Source organism: Opisthocomus hoazin, chromosome 6, assembly GCF_030867145.1.
Source record: "Opisthocomus hoazin isolate bOpiHoa1 chromosome 6, bOpiHoa1.hap1, whole genome shotgun sequence".
NCBI lineage: Eukaryota > Metazoa > Chordata > Aves > Opisthocomiformes > Opisthocomidae > Opisthocomus > Opisthocomus hoazin.
Genome location: NC_134419.1, coordinates 53,772,899 through 53,790,766, shown reverse-complemented (window position 1 = coordinate 53,790,766; position 17,868 = coordinate 53,772,899). Strand labels below are relative to the sequence as shown.

General features: G+C 50.4%; 1 protein-coding gene across 1 annotated transcript; it reads right to left on the bottom strand.

The window, feature by feature from the left end:
- Positions 1-10,965: 10,965 nt before the first annotated feature.
- LOC142361732 (uncharacterized) lies at positions 10,966-12,819 on the bottom strand. Its single transcript, XM_075424175.1, has 2 exons — positions 12,269-12,819; positions 10,966-11,782 (listed from the first exon to the last, which is right to left on the bottom strand). Exons 1-2 carry the CDS (start codon positions 12,719-12,721, stop codon positions 11,630-11,632), a joined length of 606 nt encoding a protein of 201 aa, XP_075280290.1. The 5' UTR covers positions 12,722-12,819; the 3' UTR covers positions 10,966-11,629.
- Positions 12,820-17,868: the final 5,049 nt, after the last annotated feature.

Sequence of the window (17,868 nt, the reverse complement as noted above, 5' to 3'; positions counted from 1 at the left end):
TATTTACCACAAACGTGATAAAAATCTGCGGGGGCACCGCGCCGGGCTCCCGCTCACACCTGGCCGGGCCGCCCCGGCGCGGGGCTGGCACCCAACAGCCTTCCCAGGAGGGGCCCTGCTGCCGTTTACATTGGCCTGGGTCATGCTGCTTTACAACAGGTTTACTGCAATCCCTATCTCCCGGCCCTATTTGTCTTATTTTATTGAAAACATATGGTGAGCCAGCCCAGCGCCGGCGCATCTCCCGCCTGCCAGGCGTCGGGGACGTTTCGCCCGCCCGCCCGCCGGGGGCTGCGAGGGGAGGACAGGTAGGGCCGGGCCCGCTGCCGCTCCCGACCCCCCTCTCCCGAGGTCCGGGGGCCGTCTCTCGCCCCGCTCCCTCCCCCCGGGCCGGGGCCGTGGGTGCGCGCCCGCTCCTGCTCCCCGCGGGTCGATGGCAGCGCGGGGCGCACGACGGGGGCTCCGGCGGCGGGGCAGCCCCTGCCTCCCCCCGCCCCCCCCCCCCCGGCAGGGGGTTGCGCAGGGGGTACCGTGATTTGCCGTGCCATATGTCGAGCGGAGCCGGAGCAGCTGCTGCCCCGGGCCCTACCTACCCGGCGCATAATACCTGGGAGCCGCAGCCCCGTGTGCCCGTCCTTCCCCCCCCCACCATTTTGAGAGGGCAGCGCGGCTGGGCCGGCTCCACTCCTCTGTTTTGTGACTTTATTGTGGGGCCCAACAGATGCGCGCCTGCCCCTCCTGCCCCTCGCCCCGGTGCGAGCCCGCTGCCGGGGACACAACGAGCGCAGATGCCAGGCGCAAGGTGCACCAGATGCCCCCCTTTGTGAACTCAAACAATATTTCTCCCTTCCTCCCCTCTTCTCCTACAAGAGGGAGAGGAGAAGGGGGGCAAAAGGGAAAATATGTATTCAAAAAACAACCCGCAGAAGACAGGCAAGCCCCGGCGGGGAAGCGGCGCCGGGAGCGCATCCCCCGGAGCCGCCCGAGGGGCGCACGGCCGGGCGCAGCGCCGCGGCCCCGGCCAGGGAGCCGGCCCCGGCCGGGGGGCCGGGGCCGAGGGACCCTCCCCGGGAAACCTCCGATCACCCGGCGAGCCCTGAGCGAGCGGCCCCCCGGGGCCGGGAACGGGCAGAGCGGCAAAGGCTTCTTGGGAAAGGAACAGCAAAGCCCGTTTCGCCGCCGCCAACCTGTGAACCGTGCCTTGCGTGGCCGGGGTCCGGCACAGGAGAGGAAGCCCTGAACAACCGGTACGCGCTCTTAGGGCTTGGCTAGCAACAGCTCTCCTCGGTGTGGGCAAGGGCTACTGGATGTCTACAAGGACAAGTATGCTCCCCCCCTCCTTGGGTGTCCCTTCCCGCGGAGGCAAAGGGGGCTGCGCTCGGGGCAGAAGGGGCTGTGCCAGGAGCAATGTCTCCCTGAGGTCAGAGCCCCTTCCTGCCGTGGGCAGCACTGGCACAGATCCCACCAGCTGCAAACACCGATCCCCTCCATCATCATCCAGCAGCCCTTGCCCTCTCTGCACCGCAGAAGTCTATCTCAAAGGCCTGACCCCTGCCAGACCTGACAGGTTTTCCTCTCACCCCACCAGAAGCTGGGCTCTTCCCCTCACACACTCTGACTTGCAAGGGCTGGGGGCTGAGGCTATGCAGGAGCATGAGTAACCCAGCAGAGCCCTGGGGTGAGGGATGCTATCACTGCACCAGAAGAGGAGCAGAAGCCCTGACAGTGCACAAGGAAAGAAAACCCAAGAGTTTCCAGCACGCAATTCTGCTCTACAGTAAACCTCTCTCCATGCTTATCAGCCCTTAAAACCCAGCCTGACAGGAGATGGCTTCGTAAGGCTGCAAGAGCAGACAGCTCTTCTGACACTGAAACATATTTTTTGCTCAGAATGCAACAAGCTGAAGCATAGCAAAAACCTGGATTGTGTCTGGATAAGAGAGAGAAAAGGAAAAGAAATACCACGGAATTGAAAGGCAGGGAACAAATACCAAGTACAAAAGGGTCAGCCGGATACAGGGCTGTGATGCCTACAGGTGGGTGCTGTCAAACCTGTTACCTGAAAGTATTCACCCAACCATCTGTGTATCTGCCCAGGTAAGGAAAGATGGTCCTCACCTCTGTGGGAGCTGGTCACTTCCCACCATTCCCAGTTCTGCCAGGCTTGCTCCCCTCTCTGCTTGTGGCAAGGGGTTCCTTGCCCCCAGCCCACTTCACCTGCCAGAAAGAGGGTTTCTCCTCTACCCTCGTAACAGCCTGGGCAGACAGGACAGGTTACATATCCAGCACACTCCCTCGTTCCAGTTTTTCAAGTGCTTTAAGATTTACAACAAGTTTCTGGTGAGATCTCACAGAAGCCACCACTGCCATAACATTGCTCTGATGGTTGAATGGAACACAATGGGGGCTTAGCAGGTGTTCAAGCACATGTCCATCTTTAACTTGTCAGCAGCCCCGGTGGCCCAGGGTAAGCCCATACTTGTGTATCTGCCTGCATGGAAAACTCAAAGAATAACTGTAATCAGATATTTACTGTCTCCACAGCTACAATTCAACAGGAGGAAGATATCATGGCAGGGTATCTCCAGCACTCGGACTTCACCAGCTGGCAGTGGTCATCTTCAGATACCAGTTGGACAACACAGACTTGAGGCTTCAGTATTCATTTGCATCAACCCTCCTTTGGCCATCAATAACGAGTCACGGACCACGGATATGCTGATCTCAGACTGCCATCTTCCCAGTTGGCACTTCTCTCCTGCAAGGGCAAAAAACTAACTTCTGGCATTTTGATGCACAGCAAGGTTATAAGCAGGGCAGACTGGTCATACCAGCTCGCTCTGAAACTTCTCACACCACAGCTGCCCATCAGACAGACAGACGGTGCTTCCCAACCTCCAAATATAATTAAAGATATGCTTTCCTCTCTGATTTAGAGGTTCCACCAGTCAAACTTTGAACATACCAGAAGGCACCAGAGCTGGTTTTTGAGAAGTGAAGCAGTTGCCAAGAGCCAGGAGCCTGGAAGAAAATTCCTGCCTGGCCTGGAAACAAGGACAGAAGTGCCTGATGGACTCACACACCTCTAACCCCTCTCTAGATCTTCATCAAAGCCCTCAACATGAGATAGACGTGGGGAGTTTGACCCTTGCTTTGCAAACTGATGCTGCTGCACACCGCTGCCACTGCGGGGCGAGGTGCCCAGTGTGGTGCTGGGGTCACTGTTTAAGCCGAACCACTGCTGGCAGGAGGGATGTGACCCGGGTGTTTTGCACGCTTCCCTCGTGACCTGCCCAGGACCAGCTCGTGCTCCTCCCAGCACTGTTCCCAGCTGTGCCATATGCATCTGGCAGCCCTCAGTGCTGTGATGGCAGTTCTGGTACCGACCTTCCCGGGGGCTGAACGCAGTTGCAGCTCCCACTCCAACCCAAGCAACACCAGCTGCCACAGCTTGCCTGCCCACACCCCCAACGCATGGCCCCGTCCCCTCCCCAACCACCCCCGACCCAGCCCTCTCTCTTGCCATCTCCTCCCTCCTTCCAGCCTCAGGAAGAAGCATCCCTCCTCATCTACCTTCCTCTGTCCCAGCCTTGCCATCCCCTCGCTCCCATCCCCGCATCTTTGTGCCCCTCTCCTGGCACACCTTGTGCTGGTTTCCTGGCCAGGCAGCCTTGGCACCTTGTCCCAGCTTTCCCCAACTATCCCTGCCCACCTGCACACACCCTACCCCGGCTCCCGATGCTGTACCCCTCTCCCAACCCTTCACCCAGCATTGGGGTCTATCTGCTGAGACCCCGATCTTTGAATAAGAGCCTTCTCCTGCCCTGCACTACTGCAGTGCTGAGGAGAAGGCAAGTTTATATCCACAAGGGATCACTTTCTTCCCCAAATCAAGGTTTATAATGAACCTGGGGAGCCCACAAGAGGCACAGCCCCTCCTGCCAGCCCATGCCAGGACTTCTGAGAAGGTGAGCAGCCAGCCTGATTTCCGTATCTCAATGAGAAATTATATATTTGCAATAAAATGAAAAAAAAATTATATTTTCACACAAAACACTGTGCAGTCTGAACACATAGTTTCAGCTACAGCCCAGCTCTGCAGGGCAAGTTACTGCCAGCCGGTATCAGTCCTTGGCAATACGATTTTAGGGAGCCACAGCTGAACCTCATGCCAACAGGCTGTAACAGCATGAGAAAGGCAGTGCTCTCATGGCAGGTAACGGCAGGGAAACCTCAAAGCACTAACCCGCCTGCAAGCATCCAGAGCGTTTTGGCCGTTTGCATGGCTACACCAGCCGCCAGCTGCAGGGAGGGGAGCACTAGCTCATTGCCAGCCGTGCCCGTGCAGCTGGGCTTCAGCCCGAGCTGGGAGTGGGAGGGATGCTCCAGCCCACAGCCCAAAGGACAGCCTGTGGGGCTGGGGTTCTCACCCAAAAAACCCCTCAGGGACTGGGAGCATTCCCAGCCACCCCTTGAAGCACCGCCAAGTCCACTGAAGCCGTGCAAGAGTCTGAGCTGGGTCTGAACTTGCTGCAGGTCTGCGGAACAGCGCTGGCAACGAAGACGTGGGGGGCACAGGGCTGCCGTCCCCCACATGAATGCACATGTCCCAGGGTCCCAGCAGCTCCCTGGGTTTTATCAGCACCCTTCTCAGTTTCCTTCATCACCACGTTACTTCAAACCTACTATAAGGCTCCTTCAGGCGCCCTCCCCCAGCCACCCTCAGCAGCTCCTGGGGACCAGCACCTTTCAGGGGTCTCTGGCTCTGGCAAAGCCCCTGTGCTCAGGGACACATTATCCCACATCCCTTCATGATTCGATATCCCCTCGCCCTGCAGGCTATGCCTCCCTCCCCCAGCTTTTCACCGCAAACCCCACCATTTTCCACCACCATTTAAGTTTCTGAAGTAATTTCTTTTCTCTTTTTTGTCTTTTTTTTTTTAAAGCAAACCATCTACCATATGTTCTCCCCTGAAAGGGGTAATTGTTAACAGATCATTAAAACACCGTGGCGAGTGCTCTGAGATTCCTTCCCTCCGTCTTATGCATTATCCCGTCTCTGTCACTCTTTCAATGCGGCTTTGAGGGCTCTGCTTTTCTAACTTCCTTCTCGGGAAAAAAAAAAAAAAAAAGAGAGAGAAAGAGCCACTAAAGTGACCCTCTTCACAGCTCTCCTCCTTGCTTTTCAATGTCTTTTTCGACACCCAACAATAATTGGGGTGGGGGGCTGGCGTGCCACCGCTGCTGCTGCCGGGCTGGGGGCAGCAGGGCCGCATCCTGCCCCTTTCACAGGGCGCCGGGGTTGAGAAGGCAGGGCGAGGGTTGGCGGGGGTCTCCAGCTGCCCCACGGGCACCAATGGCCTCTCCTTCCATTCCGCTGCTGGGCAATGGGGCTGCTCGCCCTGGGATGCTCGAAAGGTGCATCCCGTCTGTCCCAGTCCCTTTGTCCCTGCTTCTGGGACAGGGGCTGCGGGATGACCCCCTGGCACACACACGCATCCTGGGCTGGAATAGGAAGTATTTCTTACAAAGCTCACTTCCTCAGGTGGGTCAGATGCTTTTGGTGGCACAAATACATTTTATGCAGACAGAAGCTAGCAGCTGGCTGGGCACTGAACTAAGCCCAGAGACGGAGCTGTTTTGTGAGGCTTGGACATTTCACCTCCCTTTCCTGGAGAAAGAACACTATTTTAGGAAATACCAAATTCCCGGAAGCTGGAGAATGCTTCGGTCTCAGCTAAACTGAGCACGGGCACAGCACCAGCATCTGTCCCCTTTGCCGGGACAGGAACCTTCCCACAGCTGTGCCCGTGCATCTCCAGCCCCATGTGCTGGGCAAGGAACCCCGGGAGCTGTGAGTGCCGTTAGCAGCAGCAGGCCTGTTCAGCACCATGTTTAGCCACCCCGTTTTACGAGAAAGCAAGCCAGCAAAGCTACATCAAGCCTGGGATATGGCTGATGCTGCGGAGAGCCAGGGGACTGAAAATCATCACCTTCATCTCATATGCCCTAAAATGAGCCAAGAAGGCTTGCAGCTTCACAGCCCCCCACCACCAAGAGAAGGGTGAGGGGAAGACCCCAGAGAGGCAAAGGCATGTCCCAACAGCAGTGTTACACGTGCCAAATTCCAGTGCGATGGCTGCCAAACTTACCGAGAGCACCAGCAGCAAAGGTCGTGGGTTGAGGGACGCCTCATCACAGGCTCCCTACTCTAGTGATGGGAATAGTCAAGGTTTTCAGAGCTCACACTTATGTAAGTAAGGAACTTACGTTCCTTACCTGTATCTTCTTCCTTTCTGCCATGGACTTGGCCATTGCTGCAGAGGACCGTGTTCCCCGACTCACCGCAGCCTGCAGCTGAGCTTCAGGCACAGTTTTCACTGCTCCTCTGGTGTAGACACCTTTCCCAGCACCGACACGAAGCCTTTTGAACATCTACTTACCCATCCCAGCAAAGGACCGTGCTGCATGGGACCAGAGAGCACCCAACACCACCACTGGGAACGATGGGGAGCAGCAGCTGTCACAGTCAGCAGAATCCAGTGGCACTTGGAGAAACCCAGAAACTTCAAAGCCCTGCAGCAAACTTCTCTAAGAGCCAATATTCTCCAACAGCTCAACAGCTTTGCCATTGCCTGCACATAGCTCCATGGACCTCACAGAGAGCTCCTTCCTCGGTCAGGCATCTGCCAGCCTTACACCCCAGCCCATTTCCCCCCTCCTGCTCTTGCCCTTCAGCCATCAGGTTTGTCCCAGCACCCTCCAAACCCCCCAGGGTATTGTTATGCTTATTTGAACCCAGCAAGCTCTAGCCTCAAGCAAGAGGAGACAGTGCTGCTTGGCTTTGCTCCAGCCAAGGGATGAACCCCATACAGTTCCCACTGCGGGGTCACCGAGCGTCCCAGGGGCACCGCAGCGAGCAATGCTTGGCTAGTGCCGGCAGCTCCTCGTGCTTCCCCAGGCAAAGCCTCCCCATCCACAAAGCCTGCTGCAGGCAGTAACCCCTCCACCCATGGCCCTGACCCACAAGAAATCTCCAGGCAGGTCTGAGCATCGTGGCAGGGGGAGTGATCTGCAAACCCATACCCAACGCAATGCCCAGAAGCACCAGGCAGCTTTGCCCTGTTGTGTGCATCCCAGGCAGACAGGCTCTTCTTCTCTCCCTTCCAGGGCAGCAGCTTTCACCTACCTCTACCTCTTCATCAAGGAAAAATCTTTTCCATGGAAGAAGAAGTACCTCCTTCAAGAGAGCATGCTGGAAACAGGCAAGACACCCATTTTCCTGAGAGGATTTAACAGCTGCCTGTGCCAAGGGCTCTTCTCGCTGCTGCGAGGCAAAATTTCAGCCCTTATACCTGCAGAGATCGACTTCAGGCCAGGAGCTGAATCCGAATGAAAGCAGTACTCCCACCCAGAGGGAAAAAACAGACTGGGGCTGGGTCAGTTTTGAGAAGCACAACGGACTGAACATAATTTTGACAAGTTACAGAGCAGCATTGCTCTCAGCACCGCAGATGAGGATGCCACTCTCTCTCCCCACCCCATCCCCCCCAGAAAGGCATAAACATCAAAAAGGGTGCAAACCCAAAGCAGCTTCACATGCCACCAATGTGCTCTGGGTCGAGCTCGTCTCCCTGGCCCAGCCGAGCCCAGAGGATCCCTGGCAGCAGGAGAACCTGCACTCTGCGGCTGAACACCCACCAGATTATTTCTTACCAAAAAGCAATTCCTGAACCCTCACAAGCACCTTTTAATAACTAGCTTGTACAGAGCAGCCATGAGCACTGGGAAGTCCTAGGGAAGAAAAGGGCCTTAGGAATACAAGCCTGCAGAACAACTTTTAGCTAAATGGTTTTTAGATCTTAAACACCAATTTTTTTTTTCCCTTCAGTAGGAAAATAGCTTGTCCCACCTCTGAGGCTGGTTTTCCAGGTGGGGTTGTAACGAGCAGCCGTAACCCAACAGATGCTAATTGCTGAAGAGGTTCGGGGCCCCTGGAGAAACCCGGGTGCCGTACGGACACGCCGAGCGGAGACTGAATTCACGGCGAGCAAGGATTTGCTGGGCGCCTTGCGATATGGTGTACCCACACCACCAGAGGGAGGGCTGCTCGTAGTTCTCCTCCAGAACTGCGCTAAGGGAAGATTTCCATCGCGTAACATCATCGCGCAGCACACACCACGCAGGATGCTCCAGCCAGGCCCCCAGCTCACCAGCGCGCATCGCCCAAGTGCCGTGCCAAGACCGTGCCTGGATGGCCTGTAACTGTTTGAAATAGAGAGATAAATCTCTGTTCCTAGCTGAACAGTGCGTGATTCTCAGTGCAAAAACCCCTCCACGCTGCTGAAGTGGTGCAGCTACCTGAACCCACAGGGGAGGGAGGGTGTTTAAATCGGGTGCCGCTGCCTTCTGGCCTGGCAGGCAGCCGGCACCGAGGAGCTGTAGCAACCGTTCAGTTTCCCGGCCGTTGAACAGGCAGCTGCTCCACACAGCCGTCCCACGACGGACAGAAAAGTGCTGGGATGCGGGCAGGAGAGCAGCAACGCGGGGCTCAGGCAGCAAGGACTGGCGGGGGTGACTTTTTGCAGGCAGGGAGTGCAAGCAGCTGCCCAACATCTGCAGAGGGCAGGGCTTTGGGGCACAGGGAAAGCAGGGGAATGAACCATGGGAAGCTCACATTTGCCAAAGTACTTTAAAATCACACGCACAAAACAGCCAAACAGTTCTGAGATTTTGCAGAGTTGCCGCAGTCTTTTAAACATCAGGCAAGGAGAATTTTTAAAAGTGAGGAGTGGGCCAGCTTCCCGGCTGCTCCTGCCAGGAAGGGAGGGATTAAATTAGACCAGTGTTCCTCACCCATTTTAAAATCAACTTTCATGTCAGCTGTCTGGAAAAGCCCAGATGACCTTCGCTAGCGTGGCTGCAGTGGTTTTCACTTACAGCCAAACACAAAAATCAGACCAGGACAACAATTTGAGTGTAGCCCTTTGCGTGGTTCCAGTTGGTTTGCAGACACAGGGACGTGCACATTTAGAAAGAAAATGCTGGCAGCTGGGTCAGCGACGTGTGTGGAGCACCAGTGGGAGACAGGCCGCAGGTCCACCAACGCCGCACCACATCCCCTCCAGACCTCGCTCGCGTGGAGGAACCGGGCAGGACGGAACACACTCCTGCAGGGTCAGTGGCGCAGGATAAAACCAGCTACCTGTAAGCACACAAAACACCTTGTGCATACACCAAACCCATTCAAAACATCAATCTACTCAAAGGACATAGCATGGCACACTGCAAAGAGCCACGCCTCCAGCTTAAGAGCAAATTCACCTCCTCCATCGCAGCCTCCCTGTGATCTCCCACAGCTCAGGTGCCTGCAGGGACAGAGTCCCTCTCCTCCAGCCGCCTCCTGGCTGGTGTCAACCTTCCCTCCGGTCGCCACGGCCTTGTGAAGCCAGGAGTTAATTTCCTCAGATCTGAGTGAATGGGAAGGGTCAATAGTATTTGAATCAATAATTTATTAAAAAAATCATGTTTAGTTCGTGACTGTCAGGTAAAACCCCCCCTCAAACACTGCATATGACAGAGAGCACTGAGGATGGCTGAAAATTCAGTACAGCCCACAAATTTCCTTGCTAAAGGACAATCACTCCCTGGTATCCCCAAATACTCTCCCTGTTCCATTTAAACCACCCAAATTCTAACCACCCTTCATCATCTCCTGCTTTCCCAGTTACCTAGTACTTCAAAACCACCACCGCATTCACAAGGCACTATTAGTAAAGAAAGAAAAGTTACCTTTGTCATTCCCTCCAATTCATTACAGCCCTCCCGCCATACCCATTTCAAGTGTTAGTCCCTTCTTGCTAAGGGCCAGGGCACGGCTCTGCCTCTGGTCAAACCTCATCTCCTGATGCTTTCAGCTCCCACCTCCCCAGCCCGCTCTCCACACTCAACCAATTTTGGCTTCAATCTTCCCATCCTTCTCCAGCAGTCAGCTCGGTTCGTCGAAGCTGCCCCCTCCTTTTCCCCTTCTGCACACAAATCCACCCTCAAAACACAGCTTGATTCTTAACAAAATATATTATCAACACTGAGACCAGGAAAATTTAGGCGACAACTATATGGAGCAATTAAATATGTAACCATGTACGGCAGCCAACGCTAGAGTGTGCTGTGTAGGAGATAACCTAGCTCCGCGGATGATGGGCTCGATAACTCCACGGCGTCTCTCTCTCTCTCCAGACACCATCAGAAACACTGAAGAACTGGATGTGTCATTTTCTGGGTCCTGGAAACGCATGAAGCTTCCTCAGAAATCCTTGGTGAAGGCGGAGAGCTAAGCAGCAAACACCGAGACTTGAAGAAAGCAGAAAATACATCCAGGACAAGGAAATTAAGCAAAAAGATGCAGAAGAAAAGCAGCAAGGAGAGAATAATATCAGATACTCTTCTGTGTGGCTTAGTGGAGTGTCAGAAAAGAAGAGATTCACAAAGACAGGATATAAACCAAACCCGCTTTATTCTCATCCTGCTTTTGTTTATCTGAAGCATCATGATCATTAGGTTTTGCATTTTGCCTGCAAGCCTGTCTGGGGCTGGAAAGACTGCAGAGAAATGCTCAGGACAAAGCAACGACAGCAAAAACCCCAGAGCTCTTGGTGACTTCCCAAGTGTTGGCTCTGACTCACTAAGAGAAGCAAGCGAGGCGCAGACCTTCCGTGACTGTCCAAAACCCCAGGCAAGTCAGCACCCAACCCAGAATCACAGCTCAAGGCACTTCTGCCTTTTGATTCGGCGCTTGAGGGACAGGCGTAACAGGCTTAAGCATTTTAAACAAAATCTTTACGCTTTTTTTAAAAAATACACACTTCTTACTTTTATTTTGACAAGAATAAAATTTAGAAACATCTCCACATACAGAACTCAAAAAAAAAAATCATAAATCACCTAGTTAATTTACTAAAGAGGAAAATTACAGTACATATAAGACTCAAACATCCTGTAAGTTTATAGAAAAGCCAGACAGTCACAAATTGCATTAAAAATGTCTCAAGTGTTACCTGGCTGGTTCAACATTGGCATTTGCTCCATTATTAGAAGGCACAAAAGACTGAGCAATGAAAGTGTTCAGCATCACATCCATTATTGTCAGTAAATTCATCAAGATTAGCATCAAAAAAATTATTAAACACATGTTTAATATCCACCATATAGATCAGTAAGAAATCTTGTTTGGAAGGAGTAAGAAAATCAAGTTGGAAAGGACAAACATTTAAATACGAACTTCCCAAGATGCAAAGGCTCTTCCTAGAAATCTACCTTCAAATCTTCACAGAACAGATTTCCCGGCTGCGCATCACTCAGCAATCATTCAAAAAAGATTTAATGAGCCACCAGCCCTGCTGCCGGCAGTGTCGCGATACCGCAGCGGCACCGCCGGCAGCGCGGAGCCCTTCTGGCGTGTCTTTTGGGTGCAGACACACCGAGAGCGACGAGGCTACGGAGGTGTCGGCGCGTTGCCCACCCCCCGCCGGTCTGCTGGCTGATCCGTTGCACCCACAGTCAGGCAGAGCCCGCACAAACCACAACAGGTGGATTCGCTTTTTTCGAACTGTGTTTGAGGTTTCTGAAGTCACCCCGGGTAACACATGCAGCAGCCGGCTCCAGCAAACTCGGCGGCAGATCTCTGCTGCGCTTCTTCAAACAGCCTTTCGCTCAGCTTGTGCTCTGTGATGATATCTTCCACCCGAGTTATGTAAAGCAAGGATAACAGCACTCCCAGGAACTGCGAAAAGAAGGGGCATCTCTAGGCAGAGGTCAACTACAGCGTTATCTAACGCTCCTCGCAGCACAGCTTCGACAAATTATGGATACACACGTCAGACAGACGGGCAGGTACGCGGCACACGTACAGACATAAACTCACATTGTTATTCTTCTTCACATATAGCGGTATAAATTGATCATTTTTGTGAAGAGATAATACAGCAGAAGAATTACCACCCCTGTGCCTTGGAGCATTGGGAAATCTTAGTGGATGCAGCTAGGGGGAGGAGGGGACTCAAAAAACCCAAGCAAAACCAAATTAACCCACTAAATCCTGCAATAGATCACAGTAATGCTACCAAACCACTGGAATGTCACCTCAGCTTATCAGTTGTGTTAAATTTACATTAAAAATTATAATTCAGGACAGTCAAATAGGATTTTGCATACCAGAGCAACAAATCAGATACTCCCTTTCAAGGATAACGCACTGGCCCCTTCTTACCTGGGGTAGCAATATGCCGAGCAGCACGCCGGCCATGATGCTGTAGTTGTCCAAAAACCAAATAAGCACGGCATTTGTGCATCCGCGGACATGTATAACATGCTGAACACTCAAGCGCTGCAAAACAACAGGGCAGACGTTCCCACAGGCACTTGCACTCCCATACAATACAGTAACACATAAGAATTCAAACTTCAGGGAGGCAAATTTGGACCTCCTTCCCATCTCTTTAAACCCAGACTTGACACAGATCTCATCATTAATTCTTCCACCTGGTTTTACGTTGTTGCACACCTGAACAAGTTTTGTGGGGTTTTTTTTTAAACCTTTCTTTGAATCTACTTCTCTAAAAGAAATGCATCCAATTCTCATTTTAGACCACTTGGAAAGTGGAGAAGTCTCTCTAGCTTTTATCTCTGCTTCCAAGTCGAAAGCACAGCAGTGGAAAAGCATAAATTGTGGACCAAGTGCTTTGCAATAGACTCTAAAAAGGGCAGGAACAAGAGGATTTCAGATTCAGCCCCGCAAGCCGCGCTGCACCGTGACCCCAGCCCACAATACAGAAAGCACTTGATGCTGCAGAGGGTCCTGAGCCGATGAATGGGGTAAGTTAAGCATATGCTTAAGTGCTTTGGGCGTCAGAGCCAGGCTGGAGCGTTTAGGTGATTAAGCCATAAATCAATGAGTCTAAACGAAGACAGGTCATATGTAAAGATGACCGGTAATCCCAAAAACCAACAACTGAAGCTGCCATTGTGTGCCAAGTGCCTCAAATGAGCTGGGGAGACGGGCTTTTTCAGTCCAACCCCCCACACCAGCCCTCCAAAGCCAGAAGTGGAGAACTCGTGGCAGATCTAATTACTGATTTCCCTTCTCAATCACTCCGCAATTAGTGCCTCGAGCAGTCTCTACTCTGGAGTCACTGGGGCTATTCCCAAGACGGGAAACCAGAGCAGCAGGCCCCATCCTCCTCCTGGAGGCAGGAGAGGGCTACCAACGCAGCCTGGGAAGTCCCACTGCTCTTCCAGGAATAACTATTACAGGCTGAAAAATAAACCACCCACTACCGGGATACAAAATACTTAGACACAACTAAGTTGGCTTTACCAAAACTGATTTTACCCAGTGAGAAACCTTGGCTTTTAAGCGTTAAAAACTTTCCCCAACTCAAGTCACCACTTAAAAGTATGAAAGCAGTTTTCTTTGCATTAATTGTGCAAATAGCACAAAGGGGATGAGCTTTGGGAAGACGGGCTTCGTGCTCGTCAGACGAGGAATTGTGGAGGATACAAAGAAGGGAAGCTCAAACAAGATTCGTTTTTTTAATATATGAAAGCTATTCCAGATAAAATCAATTTAATTGCTGTCTTCACTGTCTGGTAGATGTAAGTAAGCAGAAGACAACTCTATAACTGATCAAAAAATGCCACAAAGTACCATCCTTTGCCACAACACGGTGGACACTGGTTACGTTAACTCTTTGTCAATGGTTTTGTATCCGCACATAGTGTTGATAATGTCTGTCTGAAAATAAAAAAACAGACACAAACTGTAGAACAAAACAAAAAAAGAAAACAAAAATCACAAAATGCCCTGTGAGTGGGAAAAACAGTTTTTTATAACAAACTCTTTTTAAAAATAATGTACTTCCTATAGGTACTTATAAATAAAGTACTGTAATACAAATAAGGTAGTTGCTAAGTTATTTGCTGGCTGCAAAAGAAAACTCCTATTTGCAGACTCTAAGAATCTGTTCATCTTCCAACCTTCTTGAAGGCTCAAATAGTTGCTCAACTAGTTCAAAATATTCAAAGACATCTGAATGATTCTTTCAGGCTTTGTGCCAAAAATTGCTTCAACATCTTGCAGAGATGACTTAGTTCTGAATGTATGCATACAACTACACAGTAGTGAACCTGCAAGATATCCTCTCCAAAGTTCAGGAATGGAGACCTAAAGCAACAAAATGTGTTGCTTTCTCCCTTGCCATTCTTTTCAGGATGGAGCTTATTTTACTTATCTGTGATTTCCACTAAATATGCCACTACAAATCACCACCTCCTCTTCTGTATACCAACACCTAAGAACACTACGCTAGAGAGATATGGTATATAGTAACAACCAAGAAGGAATAAGGAAGTAATTTATTTTTTATTCTGCATCCAGGATAAAATTCGTGCTTCACTTTGAAACAACTGCTAAGGATCAGAAAGGGACTACCCTAAACACAGATAGCTTAAAAACCTAATTAATAGTTACCTTTTATTTTTTGCTGTTTTTAATCTTGAAATTTGAAAGCACCATCTGCATTCTTTAGGACAGAAAACTCACTCTTCCTTCCTCCTCACCTGGTGATTCTTGCATAACTACCTGACTAAGCTTGAAATGTTCAAAAATACAGCTCTACCGTCAAACATCAGAAAACTGCTTTCAAAGACCTGCCTTGGAAACATGAAGAAATACTGATGCATTACTTTTTTTTTTTTTTACTATTATTTTTAAAAGTAAGTAGGATTGCTCTTGGTCTCCGATCAGCATATACAACCTGCACAAACTTAACCCTACGGCCAGATGCTTTTGAGAAAAAGCTGTTTCCGTGCCTGCTCTTTGCTAGGGAATACTTGGGGCAGGAGCGACACTTGGAGGAAGGGAGAGATGGCACACTTTGTCAGCATTTTTTTAAATTAGGTTTGGCTGTATATATACACACGTATATTTTTTCATTTTCCTGTCGATGCTGAGCCAAGGGTATGGTGAGTGCCGCCATTTGCGTTTCAGTGAGACCCCAGCGTCATTTTAAAGCAAGGCTTGCTGAGTTTGAGTCCAGGTCCTCCTGCTAACACTTCCTTAAGAGATTTTGGACAACAGAGTGCTGTTTCCTCAATTAGTCTTCCTCTGGGGATGCTTGGCCTCTCAGCACACACCAGATCCAGATTTCCCCCTAGATGTCTCACATTGTTGATTCAGAGAGGTTATCTGGCATCTGGAGAGGATTTCCTTCTGGGATGCAAATGCTCACGTTGGTCTCATTCCCACAACTTCAACCTGAAACTACAGAGTCACTGAACCTAACTCTTTCCTATATCTCTTTTCAGTTTAACAAAATACAACCAATTTGTCTCAGGTCTCCTGAATGACCTCTGGCAGCTTTCGAACACTCTTAACCCTGTGACCCTTAACATGTTCCCTTTTCTCCAGCAAGGGGGAGTAAACTCCCTCCAGGTGAGGCCGAGTTCCACCTCCCTGAAGGTCCAACTCTCTCTCCCCAAAATACTCTGCGATAAACAGAGCAGAAACTATTGCTCTGATTGATCTGAAACATTTAAAGACGTCCTAGGGGTCTGCATTCTGCAGGTGAAGTCTGATCACCTTTACAGACAACTGGAGCAAACACTTGGTTGTACTTGCATGGGGAAGAGGGGTGACGGGATGAACAGCAATATTCTGGAGAGAGCTGAACCCATGCAGGAAGGCAGAACAGCCATACTTTAGGCTCAGGCAACATACAGGTGGCATATCGCTCTTCAAGCCCTCTTCCCCTCCTCCCAGTAGCAGTGAAACCTCTCAAAGAAAATTACTCTTCCCAACACAACTCTATAGATAAGGGAGGGACAATCATTGGGTTATGAAAAAAAAAACAAAGCAAATTTTTCTGAAAATAGCTTTCTCAAACAGCCTCAGCACAACTTCACAGATGACAACAACATTTTTAACTCTAAAATTGTTCTGAATAAGAACAGAAAGCATAGTAGTAAACCATTGTTTATTCATCCAATTTTGTTACACTGGAGATGTTTTTCACTCTTTTCTGCCCAGTGCAAGACCAAAGACTGCTAAACAAACGAAAGCAGTAGCACAGCCTTGTTTCCAGCAATATGACTGGGAACACACACAGCAACGAACATCTTTCTCAGGCCACTTATACATACACCCCTGCGGACTACAGTTTGCAGTCTGTAGACAGTTTAACAGGCTTTTGAAAGAGGCTCATTAAATCATACTGCATGGTGTTCTCAATTAAAAGTCTAAAAGTAATGCGTACTGAACTGTTAATGTCTAACCACTTCATCTCGATCTGAAAGGTCACGGCACGTGCATCTACTTTCACTCATTTTCAGGAGTTTCTGAACCATGGTGAATATACGGCAGTTTTCAAATTGCATGTAATTACATCTTCACAAAAAAAATTTCTGCTTTTGCCCATTCAAACTCATTTTCTAATAACAATAAAATATTTAAAATCTATTTATCACATCAAATAATTTTACAGAGATGGTTTACGTGTATTCTTAATTCCAGTCGACAGCTGGAGGCGTAAGATTCCCTAGACAAAATTAGCAGCTCCCAAAAGCTCCAGAAAGGTCAAAGAAGTGTTGTGTGCCATTCTGTGTGCAGTTCTGGGCCCTACAGGTTTAAAATGTTGTTAAGGTACGTGAATGCATCCAGAGGATGGCAACAAAGCCGGTGGAAGGGCTGGAAGGCATGTCCTGCGAGGAGCAGTTAAGGACTCTGGGTGTTGCCAGTTTGGAGAAAAGGAGGCTGAGGGGCCACCTCACTGCTCCCTCCAGCTTCCTGAGGAGGGGAAGTGGAGAGGGAGGCGCTGATATCTTCTCCCATGGATCCAGTGACAGGATGCTTGGGAATGGTTCAAAGCTGCACCAGGGGAGGTTCAAATTTGATACTAGCAAGCATGTCTTTACCACGAGGGTGGTCAGACACTGGAACAGGCTCCTGAGAAAGGTGGTCCATGCCCCATGTCTGTCAGTGTTTCAGAGGCATTTGGACAATGCCCAATATGCAATGAAATAACAGGCTTTAACATTTGGTCGGCCCTGGAACAGTTAGGCAGCCAGATTAGATGACCATTGTAGGTCCATCCCAACTGGAACTATTCCATTCTATTCTATTCTATTCTATTCTACTCTACTCTATTCTATTCTATTCTACTCTACTCTATTCTATTCTATTCTATTCTATTCTATTCTATTCTATTCTATTCTATTCTATTCTATTCTATTCTATTCTATTCTATTCTATTCCATTCTATTCCATTCTATTCCATTCTATTGTAAATCAATGTTTGTGAAAGCTGCTGAACCAAAGCAAACCAGAAAGTGGTCTTCTGATATTGCAGCTTCTGGAAGATGTTGCACCTTTGGAAACCTTTATTACATTTCCCACTGGCAAAGCGTTCTCTTCCGGGAATTCAGCGAGCATCCCTTCGTGGGCTTGTGACAGTTGCGCTCTGGGTTGTGGCCACTCGGGTCTTGAAGGCTGGGATCAGGCTCAGGAATCCCACAACCTCTCTGGGCAACCCTCTCCAGTGCTTCATGATCCTCACAGGGATTTTGGTTTTGATGCCCTGTCTCCAGCCTGAACCTCTCTTGTTTCAGGAGATGCCACCGTCTGTCACCCTCCCTCCGGGCAGTGCTGGGAAGAGCCTGTCCCCATCCCCTTGACACCTCCCCCACAGGCACCGGGCTGTGCTGTGAGGTGCCCCGACCCCTCCACTGCTCCGTGCTGAACCAGCCCCAACCCCACAGAGCCTCCTTGCCTCCCCTGAGCCCCTCTGGTTTGTCAGCCTGTCTGCGGGACCCCAA